This window comes from Centropristis striata, chromosome 16 (assembly GCF_030273125.1).
Source record: "Centropristis striata isolate RG_2023a ecotype Rhode Island chromosome 16, C.striata_1.0, whole genome shotgun sequence".
Classification (NCBI taxonomy): domain Eukaryota; kingdom Metazoa; phylum Chordata; class Actinopteri; order Perciformes; family Serranidae; genus Centropristis; species Centropristis striata.
This window is the reverse complement of record NC_081532.1, coordinates 125,340-143,844: the sequence shown is the minus strand read 5'-3', so window position 1 is coordinate 143,844 and position 18,505 is coordinate 125,340. Positions and strand designations below refer to the sequence as shown.

The 18,505-nt window shown below is 37.8% G+C and overlaps 1 protein-coding gene across 1 annotated transcript in view; it reads left to right on the top strand.

Moving 5' to 3' along the window:
- The window catches only part of rps6ka1 (ribosomal protein S6 kinase a, polypeptide 1), an 87,176-nt gene that overhangs the window by 8,742 nt on the left and 59,929 nt on the right, over window positions 1-18,505 (top strand). Inside the window, exon 2 of the mRNA XM_059352596.1 lies at window positions 5,204-5,248. Within this exon, the coding sequence (XP_059208579.1) occupies window positions 5,204-5,248 (45 nt within the window). The remainder of the gene's footprint in view (window positions 1-5,203; window positions 5,249-18,505) is intronic.

Here is an 18,505-nt window from a genome sequence, read left to right as displayed (position 1 = left end):
CTTCCTGTCGTGTTGAGCAGTTTTTAAACTCTCAGAGTGTCTCCAGTGTTTTATTGTTTTGAGTGTCTCCAGTGTTCCTGCAGCAGAGTTCAGTGTTTCAGTGTTTAGTGATTATATAAGAGGGAGTGTAGAGGAGAAAGTAGGGTTAACAGAAGGAATGCTGCCATGTTTGCCAGCCGGGCGTGGTCACTCTCTGCTCATACTGTTCTCTTCACATTCTCCTCATGGAGCGGCAGGTAATCTGGGTGTGACCTGCTGCTGCTGCTCACCTGAGCAGGTGAGGGCTGAGAGGACATGTGATAACACAACCCTGCTGCTGATAGCAGCCTGACACAGAGACTTTAGACTCAGAGTTACTGTTAGAGAGTCCTGAGTTAAAGGTTAACCCTCTAGAGTCTCCAGAAGGCTAGAAATCAGAGTATAAAACAAAGCAGCGTGGAGCCCTACTGTACATTTACCTCTAAAGTTCTGGCTGTAAACTCCATGAGGCCAGTTTCAGTTTGATGATGATATACCAAGTAAAACTGGAGACAAGCTCAAATAGATTTAGTATCAAATGATAGAACTGGATGGAACCCTCTTATATGGTAGATTTGACACCTTTGGTCACATTTGACACATTTAAAATTCTTTATTGAGCATGATAGTGTTTTGAAAGTTAAAAAAAGATTCAAAATCACATTTTATGTTGGACTAAAGGTCTAAAAAAGACACAAAATGACACAAAAAGACACAAAATAACAAAAAAAAAAAGACACAGAAAGACAAAATGACCAAAAAAAGACACAAAATGACAAAAAAAAGACAAAATAACCAAATTGTTCCTCTAAACACAAAGAGCCAAATCAAACGGAGTCCCACTAGAATAAAAACCAGAGTTGATGACAGGATCACACAATCACAAGATCACATTTATGTTGGTTTTTCTTTGTTTCTTTTGTGTCTCTGACCAGGAGAAACTTTAGTAAAGTGACTGTAGTTCTATATTAAACATTATAATGTGACTGTTGTTCTAGATTAAACATTATAATGTGACTGTAGTTCTAGATTAAACATTATAATGTGACTGTAGTTCTAGATTAGAGAGGTTTTAGGTGTGATAGGATACGGCTCAGAATAAAGAATGGTTATTGTGTTTCTTAGTTGCCTGGTTACAGCGCTGCTCTAATCTGGCTGTTAAAACACACATTTATCTATCAACACACTCTCGCTCTCAGCTTGTTTACTCTGCCTGATCATATAGAAACCTGAGAGAAATTAAAAGTCCTGCTGCCTGCTCTGGCTCCAACAGGCTGAATCACTTTACTGCTTCCTGTTGGCCTGTAAAACTCTGCTGCACTGTAAAACGTTTCTAAAACCAGATCACAGTAAATCTAAAGGTCTAAAACCAGATCAAACAGTAAATCTAAAGGTCTAAAACCAGATCAAACAGTAAATCTAAAGGTCTAAAACCAGATCAAACAGTAAATCTAAAGGTCTAAAACCAGATCAAACAGTAAATCTAAAGGTCTAAAACCAGATCAAACAGTAAATCTAAAGGTCTAAAACCAGATCAAATAGTAAATCTAAAGGTCTAAAACCAGATCAAACAGTAAATCTAAAGGTCTAAAACCAGATCAAACAGTAAATCTAAAGGTCTAAAACCAGATCAAACAGTAAATCTAAAGGTCTAAAACCAGATCAAACAGTAAATCTGAAGGTCTAAAACCAGATCAAACAGTAAATCTAAAGGACTAAAACCAGATCAAACAGTAAATCTAAAGGTCTAAAACCAGATCAAACAGTAAATCTAAAGGTCTAAAACCAGATCAAACAGTAAATCTAAAGGTCTAAAACCAGATCAAACAGTAAATCTAAAGGTCTAAAACCAGATCAAACAGTAAATCTAAAGGACTAAAACCAGATCAAACAGTAAATCTAAAGGTCTAAAACCAGATCAGACAGTAAATCTAAAGGTCTAAAACCAGATCAAACAGTAAATCTAAAGGTCTAAAACCAGATCAAACAGTAAATCTAAAGGTCTAAAACCAGATCAGACAGTAAATCTAAAGGTCTAAAACCAGATCAAACAGTAAATCTAAAGGTCTAAAACCAGATCAAACAGTAAATCTGAGGGAAATGATCTTGCTGCATGGACAGATAATTTACCTTGACAAGATTTATTAAATTAAGATTATTAAATCTAGAAATAAACATGTTGAACACTTAAAATAATAAATTAACTCTTAAAACCAGATAAATAATCTCACACTTCTAAATCTAAAGTTTTTTATCTTAGTAAGAAACAAATAATCTGCAGTTTAATAAACTTCTGTCTCACTTTTCTATCCGTCGATCTGCCAAGAACAACAAATTACACTGTTTAAATCTGAATCACGCTGGTTTATTAACGTATGTGTGTGTGTGTGTGTGTGTGTGTGTGTCTGTGTGTAATGAGGCTGAAATGTGTTGAGCAGCAACGTCAGGAAGGCCTCGCTGACCACACACACACAAACACACACACACACATTCTTGTGCCTCTGTCTTTGTGAGGACCCTCATTATAAGAGTTTTTAGGTTATAATAGTTTTGGATTTTTCATTATTTTTAGTTTTTAGTTTGTTTTCAAACTTTGTGTTTGTAGGAGAATGACATTGAATAGCCGACTGAATATAAAATTCATTTTATGAACTTATACTTATATTTTCCTAAAATATTTATTAAATCATTATTTTTAAATGAATTTAGTAAATGATTTGTGTTCTGGAGGTGTTTTTTCTTCTTTGTCTGTCTGTCCTGTGTTCTCTACGTCTGGCTGTGTTCCCTCTTGGTTCTCTGTTCTCTGTTCTCTCTTCTCTGTCCTGTGTTCTGTGTTCTGTGTTCTGTGTTCTGTGTCCTGTGTTCTGTGTTCTGTGTTCTGTGTTCTGTGTGATTGTTAAGGCCACTGATGTCATTGTGTTGACTGCCTGTCATGTTTGGGGCAGTGTAGAGGAAGAGGAAGAGGAAGAGGAAGAGGAAGAGGAGCAGCTCAGGGTGGCCCTCTGTCAGGGAAACGAAGCAGAATGATAAATAGGTTGAAGGGTTTTCAGGGTTTGATCCACTCAGACACAATATTTAACTCTTAACCTAAATAGTTTCTTTGATCTCTGGAAGTTATCATCACATTTATTATTTATTCTACAAGCTTCACAGTGAGAATCAGATTTCATCCAGATACTTGAGTCACGATACGATAATATTCAGATTTAACTGTTTAAATGCATTTTCTGTTCACAAAATAAATTGGATCAACAATAGTTTTGTCCAATCAGAGAAACTTCTCAGTGTTTTCATCTGACTTCAGTCTTTTTATTCTCCACAATGAGAGTCAGTGAGAGTCAATGAGAGTCAATGAGAGTCAATGAGAGTCAATGAGAGTCAGTGAGAGTCAATGAGACCAACAAAGTCTTTAACTGGACTGATATCAAACATGTTGGACAACAACTGCAGCATTTTATCATCAAACACACAAACAACAAGCTGCACTGATCTCAATTATTTTGAATCAAACATAAAGAATTTTTCTAGTTTCATATGACACCAGTATCTCCAGTATATCTCTCTATTATATATCTCCAGTATGTGTATGCATATGTATATATATATATATATATATATATATATATATATATCTAGCATATTCCTAAGAGTGAGTTCACTACGGCCTCTGGAAAAAAACAGTGAAAATACTGCCGTCCGTCAGCCAATTAAAACTACTGTATTATTTTGTTTTTACCAGAAAGTCTGCATTTAAAACTGTCATAAAGTTTGCAAGTAACGTCTGAAGTTAGCCTCCACAATTACCTGATTTATGGAATTCATTTAGTTTGCAGTAACTTTGGTTACTGTGGGCATCCAAAGGTTCACCCTGCTGTCTAAATACTCACTAATGGCTCTAAACATTCAAGCTGCAACGGCCTTAATTTGCATATTTGAGGCTCCAAAACAGTAGTTAATGAAGAAATGGTTGTCATGGTGATTTAAGAAGATCAAATCTGTACAAACAGACAGTTCACTTCCTGCTGCTGTTGATAAACTAACACTCCTTAAACACATCTGGGCTCCACACGGCTGCTTCATTGTTTCCTTTTCTCCTTAAAACAATTTAAAACAAAGAAAGTCTGCATTAAAACTGTAGTAAAGTTTGCATTGACGTAAAGAAATGTCTGATGAAAGAGGCCACTGTGATGCATTATGGGAAGTGTAGGATCCTGTGTTTGCTGCTTCACATGTGTGTTAGAAATATCATTTATTAAGGATGGAAGATATGATACACTGTTGTAACTTTATTACTGGTCCCAGTAAAAACCAGTTACCAGGGGCACCATGTTGGAAGGTTCAGAGATTAGAGACGCTTCATTTATTTACTATTCTAACAAAAGGTTCAAACTGTACAATTATGGTCAAATGTGTCCCAAAGGTTTTAATGATACGCCCAAATATGGTATTTCTTCCAGTAACAGAATGAAAGTTATATTCTACATATGATCATGGAAGTGAGCACGATATTTGGCTTTAATTTGGGTTTATTTTTAAAAATAAAAAATGCATCTCAAGCAGGATGATAATGCTGATAATTCATGTCAGATTTGACACATTCAACCAATCAGCTGTTCAGATTTCTGTGGTTAGAGAAGCGTTTCAGGAACAATAAATAAATAACTAACTGTCTCATTATGTCGTATGTAAATGCAGAGGCAGCCAGCGTCCTGATGCTCTGTAGACTTTATGGGTAACTGCCAAGTGATTCTTCTTTGACTCAGAATGCTTTTACAATAAGAAATGACCTCAGTTCTGTTTCCTCTGCTTGTTGTTTTACCTTTGAGGAAACACAATAATACACACATCTAATCATGTAATCACTCTGAAGCCTCCTGCCTCCCACTCCTCCACACCAACATGTTGATCTGCAGCCTTCGGCGAGCTCTTATTAGACAAATAACAACGATTAGTTTTTCCTTTTCCTACCTGCTGAACTTTATCAGGTTTACAGCAGAGAGCAAAGAGCTGCAGCAGTGGACTGTTACAGCCTCCCACACACTCCGAAATATCTCCCTCGCTGTCTTTACTGCCTCTACACACACACACACACACACTCACACACTCACACTCACACACACACACACACACACACACACACACACACACACACTGTCTGACGGTTTCTCTCTGCTTCCTTTGACAGAACGGACAGAGCACCGCTGAGGACGGAGTCACGCCTGCTGTCAAGGTACAGGACACACACACACACACACACACACACACACACACACACACACACACACACACACACACACACACACACACACGCACACACACAACCATGCACACACACGCACACAGACACACACACACACGCACACAGACACACACACACACACACGCACACACATACATAAACACAACCATGCACACACACGCACACAGACACACACACACACACGCACACGCACACAGACACACACACACATGCACACACAGAATACAAACAAAAAAACAGTGGAAATATGGACAAGAAGGTCTTTTTTTTTTCTGCTGCCCTGATTAAAAACCATCAATCACGTCACTACAGACAGTCATGGATGATTAGACTCATTGTTTTCTCTAATTTCTTGATTTCTTTATTTTAATGTCTGGTTCAACTAAAGGTTCATTTGTTTGGACAAATAAAATGATAACAGCAAAAATATCTGATAAGAGTTTAATTTAAGAGCTGATATCTAGACATTTAACATGGTTTTATTGATCATGACTTTGGTTATTAACAATAAAACCATGTTAAATGTCTAGATATCAGCTCTTAATTTAAAGACGCCACTATGAAATTAGCCTCCACAATTACCTTGATTTATGGTATTAATTTAGTTTGCAGTAACTTTGCTGGAGCAGTCAGGTTACTGTGGCATTCTCAGTCAGATTCACCCTGTCCTCTAAATACTCACTAATGGCTCTAAACATTCAAGCTGCAACGGCCTTAATTTGCATACCTGAGGCTCCAAAACAGTAGTTAATGAAGAAATGGTTGTCATGGTGATGGTCATTGTTATCATTATATCTGTACCTTTAATTGTAGCAGACATTAAAATGAAGAAGAAACTGAAGAAAACAAGGAGGTCTAATAATGTTTCCATGACTGTATGTTTGTGTCATATCAGTGTTCTTTCTCCAAAGAGTTTTTGACTCCAAACCAAGAGTGACTCAGTATTCATGCATCTGAACATCGGATCACTCAGAGCGAGGACTCGGACACTCTGTTAGAACTCCGTTAGAACTCTGTTAGAACTCTTTGGCTTTTGTTTGTGCTTTCAGCAGAAGGAAATGAAATTCCATCAAAGGGCAAATTCTTGTGTGAATCTTCATTTTCAGCTGTTTCCGTCTCAGTCAGGTGGCTTGGGACCAGATTCAAGAACTAGAACATTTCCTCTGGGGAAATTCTGAAAGGGCCACGGGGGCTACTGCCGGTGTGTGTACACTATGATGAGATTCTTGTGTGTGTAAAGTGTGTGTGTGTCTGTGTGTGTGTGTGAGAAACATGTGTATCTGGAGGAGTGTGTGTGTGTAGCGAAAATCGCATAGTTACGTGTGTGTGTGTGTGTGTGTGTGTGTGTGTGTGTGTGTGTGTGGAACGTGTATCTGGAGGAGTGTGCGCGCTTACGCGCGCATTCGTGTGTGTAGCGAAAATCGCATAAAGTTACCTGTGTGTGTGCGTTTGTGTTTGAAGCATGTGTATGCATGTGTGAGGAGTGTGCGCGCTTACGTGCATGTGTGTGTAAGCAATCAACAGAATTAACTGCAGCTGTAGAATATTCCGGAAGAGTGACAGCAGCCAGAGGTGGACAGACTGGAATTTCTGGCAAAACCGTAATACCTATCATTGATCCGACTTCACTTTGAGCGTCCTGAGTTCTTCCTGAACAGCTACATATGTTCTTGTGAAGTAAAAAAAAAAAAAAGCTTTGTTAGAGCGATCTAAAAAAAACTGTTACATCTCCCTTTTTCAGAAATCTTCCTGCGTTTTTAATATGGGAGCCAATTAGGCTGTTGGTGGTGTTGGTGGATCATCTGTGCGTCCTACGCCCAAACTATAACTCTGACAGCTTTACCAGAGGATTGTGAGGGAGAAGACTAATTTTCCTACGTTTCTATGTATAAATTATTAATCAGAGATGGCAGCCATATAAAGTCTATGAGAACCAATATATCTTCCAAGACTCTCAGAAGGTCAATCCTGGTGTCAAAATCTACATTTTCTGTTGGGAAAAATGTTTATAGAAGATCTGACATGAGATTAAAGTGTTCCCTTGATTTTATTTAGCAGTGAACATGGCAGCTAATCCAAACTCTCCGTCAACATAGAGTCCAAACATTTTCAGCTCAGGATTCCTGCTGCAGCACCTGAAGACCTACCAGTCTGGGAGAACATGAACATTTCTATTGGATCAAACAATCATCTAGTGGTATTCTCAACAGCTTTAAATCATTCTTTGACCTTCTCGTAGGTTCTCATAGACTTTATATGGCTGCCATAGTGGCTCCTACCAACAATTAAAGCCTGTGGTGATAGAGAACATGTGGAACACATGTGGTGCTTTTGTCCAGCATGTCCCCTTAATTCATCTGAGCCTCTGGACTCTCTGGACTGGAGGAGCAGAACGCTGTCTGGCTCTCTGATGTGTTGAATGTGTGACTGATTGATTTATTAATTAACTTAGTTGACTGTGTGTTGGTTTCTTCATTAACGCCTCGGAGGCTTCAGCTGGCTGTGACGTGTTGAACAGAGTCTAAGTGCTGCTGATGCAGTGACAGTAGAGCTGCTGTGTTCAGTGACGTGTCCCATCAATATAATATCAATATAATAATAATAACAGGACCACAGTGTCTCTGTCTGCATGTCCTCATGTGTCCTGACAGATACAGCACAAACTCTCAGAGAGAAACATGGAGTCAGGCCTCTGCTCTCCTGGCCTCTCGCTCTATTGTCCTGCTGGGAAACATGATCCTGTTTCCTCCTGCAGACTCTCTCTCTCTCTCTCTCTCTCTCTCTCTGTCTCTCTCTCTGTCTCTCTCTCTGTCTCTCTCTCTCTCTCTCTCTCTCTCTCTCTCTCTCTCTCTCTCTCTCTCTCTCTCTCTCTCTCTCTCTCTCTCTCAGACATGTTCCCCACCACCAGGAGATGTTCCTCCTCACTTAGCCTCTTTCTTTCTTTCTTTCGTTCTTTCTTTCTTTCTTTTCTTCTGTCGTGGCTCTCGAGGGGGACAGTCCTCAGAGCGATGTCTTCTTTCCTTTCAGTCAGAACAAAGATCTGAGGGAGAAGTGAGAGAGGTTTCAGTGAGCTGGTCAAAGCCTTTACTGTCTGATAACCAGAGAAATGAGACATGTTGGTCAGATCTTTATCAGTGTTAAAGGAAGGATTCTCCTCCAAAATACTCATTTGATGATCAGTTGCACTGAAACAAAGGTGTTTAGTCTAAAACCAGATCAAACAGTAAATCTGAGGGAAATGATCTTGCTGCATGGACAGATAATTTACCTTGACAAGATTTCTTAAATTATGATTATTAAATCTAGAAATAAGCATGTTGAACACTTGAAATAATAAATGAACTCTTAAAACCAGATAAATTAAAGCTGCCAGCAGTGATGAACTGGCCTGAGCAGAGAAAACTTTAGATTTAGAAGTGTTTGATCATTTATCTGGTTTTAAGAGTAATAAGTTTATTAAGTCATAAAACCAGATAGATGAAATAGATTTAATATCAACCAAAAAGGTTTACGGATGAAAAAAGTTGACAAAGAAGAAAACGAAGGACGTTTTCACTATAATTTTAGTTAGTTTTAGTTAGTTTTGTAACCACAAAATACAGTTTCAGTTAGTTATCGTTTATATAAAAACTCTTGTTTTTATTTTTATTTCAGTGAACTCTTCAGTTAATTCTAGTTTTGGTTATTTCGTTAGTTTTCATGAACTATAATTTTCTCTAATCTCTAGTCAGATTAGCAGCAGTACAGTCATATTTCCTCTGAGCTCTTTGATGGATTCTGTGTTCAGTAACTTGACGCCAGAGAAAACAGAGTTATCGGCTCGTCATGACAGAATAAATGTGACTGAAAAATGACACTAACAACATAAACAGCGTTGGTCCCATCATGGCAGAAACCTGATCCACATAATAAGGTCAGAATCGGCTCTGGATCGCTCCGTCCCTAATCAGATCATCACATTATGGAATTATATTTAATTATCGCTCAGATCTGGCTGCTGCTGTAATTACCTACAGTACATGTTGTACTAATTGATTGGGGAGTATTTCTCTAATCTGATCATATGTGTAATCTAGTTAATTAGGATGACCTCCAAAGGGGATTTTAAACCAGAGGTACTTTGTGTTTCTGAAACAAAAGGAAAGATTAAAAAAGATGGAGGACGGTGATGATTCAGATCAGAGATTAGAGTCTTTACTGCCATTGCACGCTACTATAAAAACATACGTTAGCACAAAGAAATCAAGGCACAGCTCTCCCGTCAGTGCAAAAAAGATAAATATTAAATAAATAACCAAACAAGGCATGCACCCACCAAACAAACAAACAAACAAACAAAAAGGACACACACACACAAATCACACAGTAAGGGACTGTAAACAGGAACAAACAGAGACTCACACACACATTACACACAAAACATTTAACTTCTGTTCAGGAAAAAAGAGAAAAGGAAACTAAAGCTTATTGCACATGTTATAAAGGAAACTAAAGCTTATTGCACATGTTATAAAGGAAACTAAAGCTTATTGCACATGTTATAAAGGAAACTAAAGCTTATTACACATGTTATAAAGGAAACTAAAGCTTATTGCACATGTTATAAAGGAAACTAAAGCTTATTGCACATGTTATAAAGGAAACTAAAGCTTATTGCACATGTTATAAAGGAAACTAAAGCTTATTGCACATGTTATAAAGGAAACTAAAGCTTATTGCACATGTTATAAAGGAAACTAAAGCTTTTTGCACATGTTATAAAGATATAAATATTATACATTGCACATGTCTCTTTCAGAGCGCATATGTTTTATTTTTATTTTCTATCTGTTTTTGGATTGAGTTTTTATTACTATTTTATTGTTTTTCTGTTTTTTAGTATTTTATTGTTTTTATAACTATTTGTGTATGACTTTATTCTATTTTAATAACTGTACAGGAGTTTGGTCAACTGAGGTTGTTTTTAAATGTCTATAAATAAACTTTGACTTTGACTTTGAAGTCAGTATAATAATGTGGACCATCAGGTCCTGGTGGATGGGGGGGGGTGACCGGCGCTACGGCGATCAATGGAGAGCTGCTGTTTAAATGTGGGGGATAATGGCTGCTGTTATCTAGTCCAGACGGGGAACTAGTGGCTCCAGCAGAGGAGGGGGGGCGTTTAAACCTGAAATAGGATCAACAACAGTGGTTGTCCTCAGCAGGAAGGTGTGTGTGTGTGTGTGTGTGTGGGCAGCAGGTTAAGTCAGTGTTTTGCCCCCAGAGACATCGTCTCCAGCTCTAATGATCCTCTGTGTTCTGACCATAGACTGTATAAAACAGGTTGTGACTGTATAAAACAGGTTGTGACTCTTGTGTGTGTCTCTTCACATGGTGACCAGCAGCTGAACAGAGAGTATTAGTGAATATTAGTGAGTATTGTTGTTCTGCTGGTTTTGAGTCTTTGCTGCGAAGGGTCAGGAACATCTCAGCTGCTGCTGATCTCAACCCTTTAGTTTCCTCCAGCCTTTTTAACCGAGGACACAAAATAAATGGAGTGAAACGAGGTAGAACCAGCTTCTATATGCTGACTGCTGCTGTAACTCGTTTTCATTACTTATAGATTTTCTCTTTTCTCTTGTTTTCTTGCCTACATGCCACAGAACATCAAATGATTATTTAATTATATAATACAGTTGGATTTGTTCAGTAGAATAAGCAACCATCAAAGTTAAATTAGGGCAAGATAAATCCTGATTGTTGCAGGATTATTTGACAACACTGAGACCTGCCCACTAAACAAATGTTAATTGTCATATAGTATATGTGAAATAAATGAAATTGTTCAAACTTTTGCAGAGAATGCGTTGATTGAGTTTAAATATGGCAATCAAAAGTAGACTTTAGAAGTTCCTGGCAGCCATAACAAGGATTCATATGATATTTTACTTTTTATATTTAATCGTGCATCATAAATCTCAGATAACGTCTTCTTGAAAATATTAAATTAGTTTGATTAAAAGTGGACATAAAGCAGTCAGGACAAACCTTTTAGGCCTCACTGTATTACCAGATTACACATGATAGACTTTAAACCTTTTATTACACCTTTTACTAAGTTATTTATAGATTTTCTATTTGCTGTTTTGTTTAGTTTTCTTTAGATTTTTGTCTTCATTGATTAGTTTATTGATCCTTCGGTCCAGTGGTTCCTAACCTGCAGGTTGGGACGCTGAAATCAATGTATAAAACTTCCACTTCCACCCACTCAGCCAATCGGAAATGCAGCATTTATTTCCAGGCTGCAGGAGTCATTCACTGATAAAAAGGTCTAAAAAACAGATAAAACAGTAAATCTGAGGGAAATGATCTTGCTGCATGGACAGATAATTTACCTTGACAAGATTTATTAAATTAAGATTATTCTATCTAGTAAATAAGCATGTTGAACACTTAAAATAATAAATTAACTCTTAAAACCAGATAAAGTAAAGCTGCCAGCAGTGATGAACTGGCCCGAGCAGAGTGACCTGATGATTATTTGGTTCTTATCAAGATAAAACCCTTTAGATACACATCCACACCTTTCTATCAGTGTGTGTTATTCATCTCCAGCTCTGGTTGATGGAAGATGACGGCTAGTTGGAAACACCAACATTCACCTGTTTTCCCGAGCGAAGCTGACGGAGCGTCTCGGTCCAAGCAACGCTCCAACATCCTTCCAAGGTCCCTCAGTCTGAAGAGAGACTTGATAAGAAATGGAAGACTGTGACAGTTTACCAGTCCTGCTTTCTGCTGCCTTTGTGATTTCCAACCAAAAAAACTAAATACGAGCACATACTTTTTGCCCAGAAGGAGTCTAATGGCTGTTTGTAGTTTCTGCAGATATAAACTGATGATGTGAGATGATTGTGATGCAAGAAATGAGAACAACTCTTAAAACAAATGTGTTAATATCAACACGAACACATTAATGTGTCTATATAAGGATATAAACACATTTTACTTTTAACACAGTTCCTGTGTTGAGATTTTAACATATGGTTTGTGTTTGGTTTAAAACACAGTGACTGTGTCAAATATAACACAATATGTGTCCTTATATAGACACATTGTTGTGTTAACATTGTGTTAATTCTATTTCTAAGGATTTTAATTAAAATAAGCAGGAGCCCAACTGTAGAAGAAAAGTTACCATTTATTGAACAAATTATATTCTCTTTCAAAATGTCCCCACATATCTATAGTTAATATGTTTATATTTAACACACATACATAACATTACTATTCCCATAACGTGTCTTAACACATATCAAACACTTTTTGGGTATAAAAGTATCTACACAAGCTTAAAGGCTTAACATACATGGAGGGATACATTACATTACATACATTTCCAATACATTTTAAACAGTTTTGTACCTTTTGATTCAAGTAAACATATCCGGCTTAATGCTCTGATATCTGCATTAAACATTTCATCATCTTCTCTTTCTACCACATGAACATAATATTGATCATCAAAATATTCAACTGATGAAACTCTGACAAACATCAATACCTCTAACTTCTCACAGTCTAGATTCTGATGAACAAGAAGTTTATTTTTCAGACTTTTCTCTAATCTTTGCTTCTTTTTAGTGAAATTGTATCTGTATTAATTCTGTATAGTTTCACATCTTGAGGCTTAAAAAGAGTTTTTGGATGAAACGGTCTGAGAGGGGACAGTGTTTCTATAGGAGATAATAGAACAAGGCATCACAAGGCAGAAAGTTTTAAACCAATGCTTCAGAGTTCAGAGAGGACACGATGTTTTCTCTGAACTTGTTTTGACATTAAATTTACAAGAAGCCAAACAGACAGAAACAGAGAATCTCAGTGTTTGAAGTGAAAAGACTATTATCACCGTCTCTGTTTCTCCTGTTGCCTTTTTCACAGCGCTCACTTTAAAAGAAATAACATTTTGTGGGATAAGAAGTTGAGCTTGTGGTGTGACAGAAGAGTAAATGGTGTATTGATGAGATGATCAGACAGCAGAGAGACTCTGATCCATCTGGGATTAAATGACAGTTTACTGCCGTCAATAAGCTGCCAGCAGAGAGCTGCTGCTGTCTGAAGGCGCCTATTGCTTTCAACAAATCACATCAACCTCATTGCCCCTGAGGACAGGAGGAACATTGTTCAAAAAGCTGAAACGATGGATATGATAACTGCAGTTAGTGTTCTATAGGAGGATGAGAAGAGAAGAGAGAGTTAAATACCAAGAGACTGTCAGGAGGAATAAACGAACCAGCTACACACTGTAAAGAGATCAGTTGATCCATCAGTTACCAAACAAGTCTGCTCATTAAATAAAGCACATCATTTAATCAGGAGCTGATAAAAGGAAGCTAAAGAACCAATCAGAGCAGCAGTTCTCCAGATCAATAGGTCTGATCACAACTGATCTGATTTTATTCAGCCTTGTTGTAATTTACTGAACCGGATTCATTAGCTCGCTTTACTAATAGACGCACTAAATACAGTAAAAACAGTCTGGTTGGTAATTTACTTTAGTTAGTGAGTCTGTGTGTGTGTGTGTGTGTGTGTGTGTGTGTGTGTGTGTGTGTGTGTGTGTGTCCGTCCATTGTTTCTCTATGTAATACATTACTATCATTCTAGATGTAAGGTCTAAGTTTGGGAAATACAGTCATATATATATATGACTGTATATTCAGATGACTGTATATTGAGCTCCGATCTTCATTGTTCTGCTGTCAAACGGTCCAAAGGCTCCCTCAGGTGTTGGAGTGGGTTGAGTTCTGGTTGAGTCCTGGTTGAGTCCTGGTTGAGTTCTGGTTGAGTCCTGGTTGAGTCCTGGTTGAGTCTGGTTGAGTCCTGGTTGAGTCCTGGTTGAGTCCTGGTTGAGTCCTGTTTGAGTCCTGGTTGAGTCTGGTTGAGTCCTGGTTGAGTTCTGGTTGAGTCCTGTTTGAGTCCTGTTTGAGTCCTGTTTGAGTCCTGGTTGAGTTCTGGTTGAGTCCTGTTTGAGTCCTGTTTGAGTCCTGGTTGAGTCCTGTTTGAGTCCTGGTTGAGTCTGGTTGAGTCTGGTTGAGTCTGGTTGAGTCCTGGTTGAGTCCTGGTTGAGTCCTGGTTGAGTCTGGTTGAGTCCTGGTTGAGTTCTGGTTGAGTCCTGGTTGAGTCCTGGTTGAGTTCTGGTTGAGTCCTGGTTGAGTTCTGGTTGAGTCCTGTTTGAGTCCTGTTTGAGTCCTGTTTGAGTCCTGTTTGAGTCCTGGTTGAGTCTGTTTGAGTCCTGTTTGAGTCCTGGTTGAGTTCTGGTTGAGTCCTGTTTGAGTCTGGTTGAGTCCTGGTTGAGTCTGGTTGAGTCCTGCTTGAGTCCTGGTTGAGTCCTGGTTGAGTTCTGGTTGAGTCCTGGTTGAGTTCTGGTGACTCACATCGTTCTGGATAAAGAGTCAGAGATCCTGGATCACTGTGGATCAGCCAGCTCCCTTCAGGAGGCTGAAACTGGGTTTTTATTTTAGAAATGAGTTGTTTTTATTTTAATGTAACAGCGTCTCGTCATGTATCTGTGATGGATTAGGGAGATCTTTGGTCCATTAATGCTGCTGAGTGATTGATCGTGTTGATCAGCTTCTCTGAGCCTCATCACTAACTGTCAGATGGTGATTGATCCTCTGGGGTCTGATGGTCTGCTCTGGACGCTCCAAGGGTCAAAGGTCATTGGTATTCTTTCATTTTTAAAGGATCTCATTGTCTTGGTTCACCAGATCACTTGTTGCTTTCTGTCCCTTCGTTTGTTTCCTCTGAACCTTCTGCTGGAATCTGCTGCAGAAAGATGGAGACTACCTGACTTTGTTTCTTTCAGCACTTTTAAATCCAAACTGAGTTATTGAGGCCGATTGTTCCTCTTGACGTGTTTCAGGTCTGAGTCTGATGTAAATATGTATTTAGTGTTTGCTGCCTCTTGGCCAGAGCTCCCTGAAAGGAAAAGAGCTTCTTAATCTCAATAAAAGGAGATTTCCTGCTTAAATAAAACTAAAATATATAAATGTGTCATCACAGGATGAAGTTGATCACTCAGAACAACTTTTATCTGCAGTCGGAAGATAAGTAGACCTAAAGGCTCCACTCGCCCACATCTCCTTAATATTTAGACTCAAAGATCCACCAGATCCACCAGATCCACCAGGTCTCTGTAGAGATGCTGGTTGCACCACTGAACTCTCTAATGTGCATTCACCTCTGTAATGACAGGTTTATGCTGCAGCCGTCTATAATATCTCTCAGTTTAAATGTCATCACGTCCTGCAACGACTCTCTCACTCACCTGCACACTGTAAAAAAACAACTGTTGTTTTTATGGTAAAAACCAGCAGCTGGTCGCCAGAACTTTACCGTAATAAATACGGTGCAACTTTTTCTAATATTATAAGATGTTATCACTGTTGTTTTCACGTTTAAAATTGACATTTTATTCCATATTTTACTGTATAAATAAAGTGTTTCCATCAAAAGAAACGCTGTTCTGCCATATAATTGACAAGAAAATACTTTATAAATGCTGCATAAATTAAAGATTTTACTATTAAATATTACAGTATATTTCTGTTAGAGATATGGTGTTTAGTACATTTAACAGTGAGAAAAAGTATTTTTATAAAAAATAAATGCAAAAATGATGCTTGTATATATATTACAGTATATTTTTGCTACAAACACGGTGCCAGAGTATTTTACAGTGGAGTAATGTATTTTAACAAACAAAAAAATCCTGTTTTGTCTGATATAAACATTTACAGTGTTTCATTGTTACTGAAACTGAATTAACTCATTTATCATTTTACGTCTTTTACTGTCATGGTTTAACAGTTTTTCACCCTAAAATCTACAGACATTTTTTACAGTGTAGAAGAGACGTATCGCACTAATACTACTAATACTACTAATACTACCAATACTACTAATACTACTAATACTACCAATACTACTAATACGACTCAAACTGATTTATGTAGCTCACATCATAACAGGAATGAGTTGTTAAACCTGAAGTCAGTTAGCATGTTAGCATGTTAGCTCCCTGGGGGCTAACCTCTCAAACTGAAATAGGATCTGTGGTCAACACAAGCTGAAGAGATGTTCACGTTTTGTTCTACCACATAAAACACGAACCCCAGCAGTGAATTTTAGAGTTTTACGTGTCCTTAAAAAGGTGCTAACAAGCTAACAAGTGGCTAAATGACTCGGGTGGTTCTCGGGATGTTAAATTCCATCTCAGCAGACAAACATTACTGGCTGACATGAAGAACGTTAATCCTCCCACAGTGTGTGAGGAGAAGCGTTGTCATGGATCCCATCAGAGCAGCTGACATGCAGCACAGCACAAGAAGAAACAGGATCATAATTAGATAATTCCACATTTTTCATGTTGTGGTGAATGGAGGACGGAGCTTCTGTCGTTGTTATGGACACGAGGGAGGCAGCAGAAGGCAGAACCACCGAGCTGTTCTTCACTGTGGAATAATAAACCAACATGAGCAATAAAGTCCCTGGTGTCACAGCTGACATCTCTGCATGTGGATGAAGACCGGAATAGTTATAGTCAGGTTTATCAAAAATATGAGGCTTGCGCTGCAAAAACATGAAGCTCACCAAGTATGCACCATCCCTCCCAAAGAAGGGAAAAAAGACTAACACAAAACAATATAAACTATTTTTTTAAAGTCTGTATGTCTCCCTTCACAGTTCTCCCTACACTGTAAAAAATGTCTGTAGATTTTACAGTAAAAACTGTTAAACTGTTGACAGTAAAAGACGTAAAATGATAAATGAGTTAATTCAGTTTCAGTAACAATGAAACACTGTAAATGTTTATATCAGACAAAACAGGATTTTTACAGTAAATACATTACTCCACTGTAAAATACTCTGGCACCGTGTTTGTAACACAAATATACTGTAATATATATACAAGCATCACTGTAACCCATATCTCTAACAGAAATATACTGTAATATTTAATGGTAAAATCTTTAATTTATGCAGCATTTAGTATTTTCTTGTCAATTATATGGCAGAACAGTGTTTCTTTTGATGGAAAAACTTTGTATTTATACGGTAAATATGGAATAAAATATCAATCTGAAACGTGAAATCAACAGTGTTAATATAATTTTACTGTAATATTAGAAAAAGTTTCACCGTGTTTATTAGGGTAAAGTTCTGCTGGTTTTTACCATAAAAACACCAGTTGTTTGTCGTTGTTCCGTATAACAGCAGCGAGCTGAAGGTTGAACCAGGTTGAATCAGACTCTCCAGGCTGCTTCGTGTTTCTCTGAGGATCCTGATCCAGCAAACAGACCTCTGGCTGATCTGAGACCCTCACCACATCTTTCTCTTCCTCCACTATATTTATATATTTATCTGTGTTAAAGGGAGTCAGAGTGTTTCCAGGCCTGATTAAATATTTACCAGTAGAGAGAGGCCCTCCGGGCCACCGTAGAGCCTCTCGGCTGCAGGCTGACTCTGTGTGAACGCATGTTGTCGCCATGGAAACTGCTCTAGCTTTCCTTTACAAACATGACCTCGCATTTGATTCATGTGGCTTTAAAACCTCTTCCTCTCTAAACACACACACATTCCTCAGAGGTATTCATTCATGTTCCTGCTCTCTTCATGTATGATCATGAAAAAAAATTACAGTAAAACTGTCAAATGACATCAGAAATAGGGCGAAAAATTAAACATTTAATAAAACCGCAGTAGACACTTTTAATTAGCGTAAATCAAAACCAGCACAAAACCTTTACTGTCATAAACTGAAGGAAACACACAGTTTGTCTGTAAAAATATAACATTTCCATGTAAAGTGAATGGAGAAACACCATGCTGTGTGAATGAATGACACATTTACCCTAAAAATAACAGGAATATTCAGTCTAAACTACAGTTTTTGCAGATATTTACATTTAAATTTACAGTAGAAAACCCACTCACTGTATTTTTCACGGTGAAGTTCTGGCGACCACAGCTGCTGGTATTTTACCGTAAATGAAACAGATTATTTTTTACAGTGTAGATCACTAGAGACATATTTTGTTTTTTAAAGCATTCTGGCAGCGATATACCGTCATTTTTTAATATAATGCATTAAATCTCTTCCAATCTCGAGCCCGGACTTCAAAATTGTAGTTTTTACTCTTTTTCAGCATTTTCTCATGTTTGCCATATGGGGTAAGAACTTGCTATATA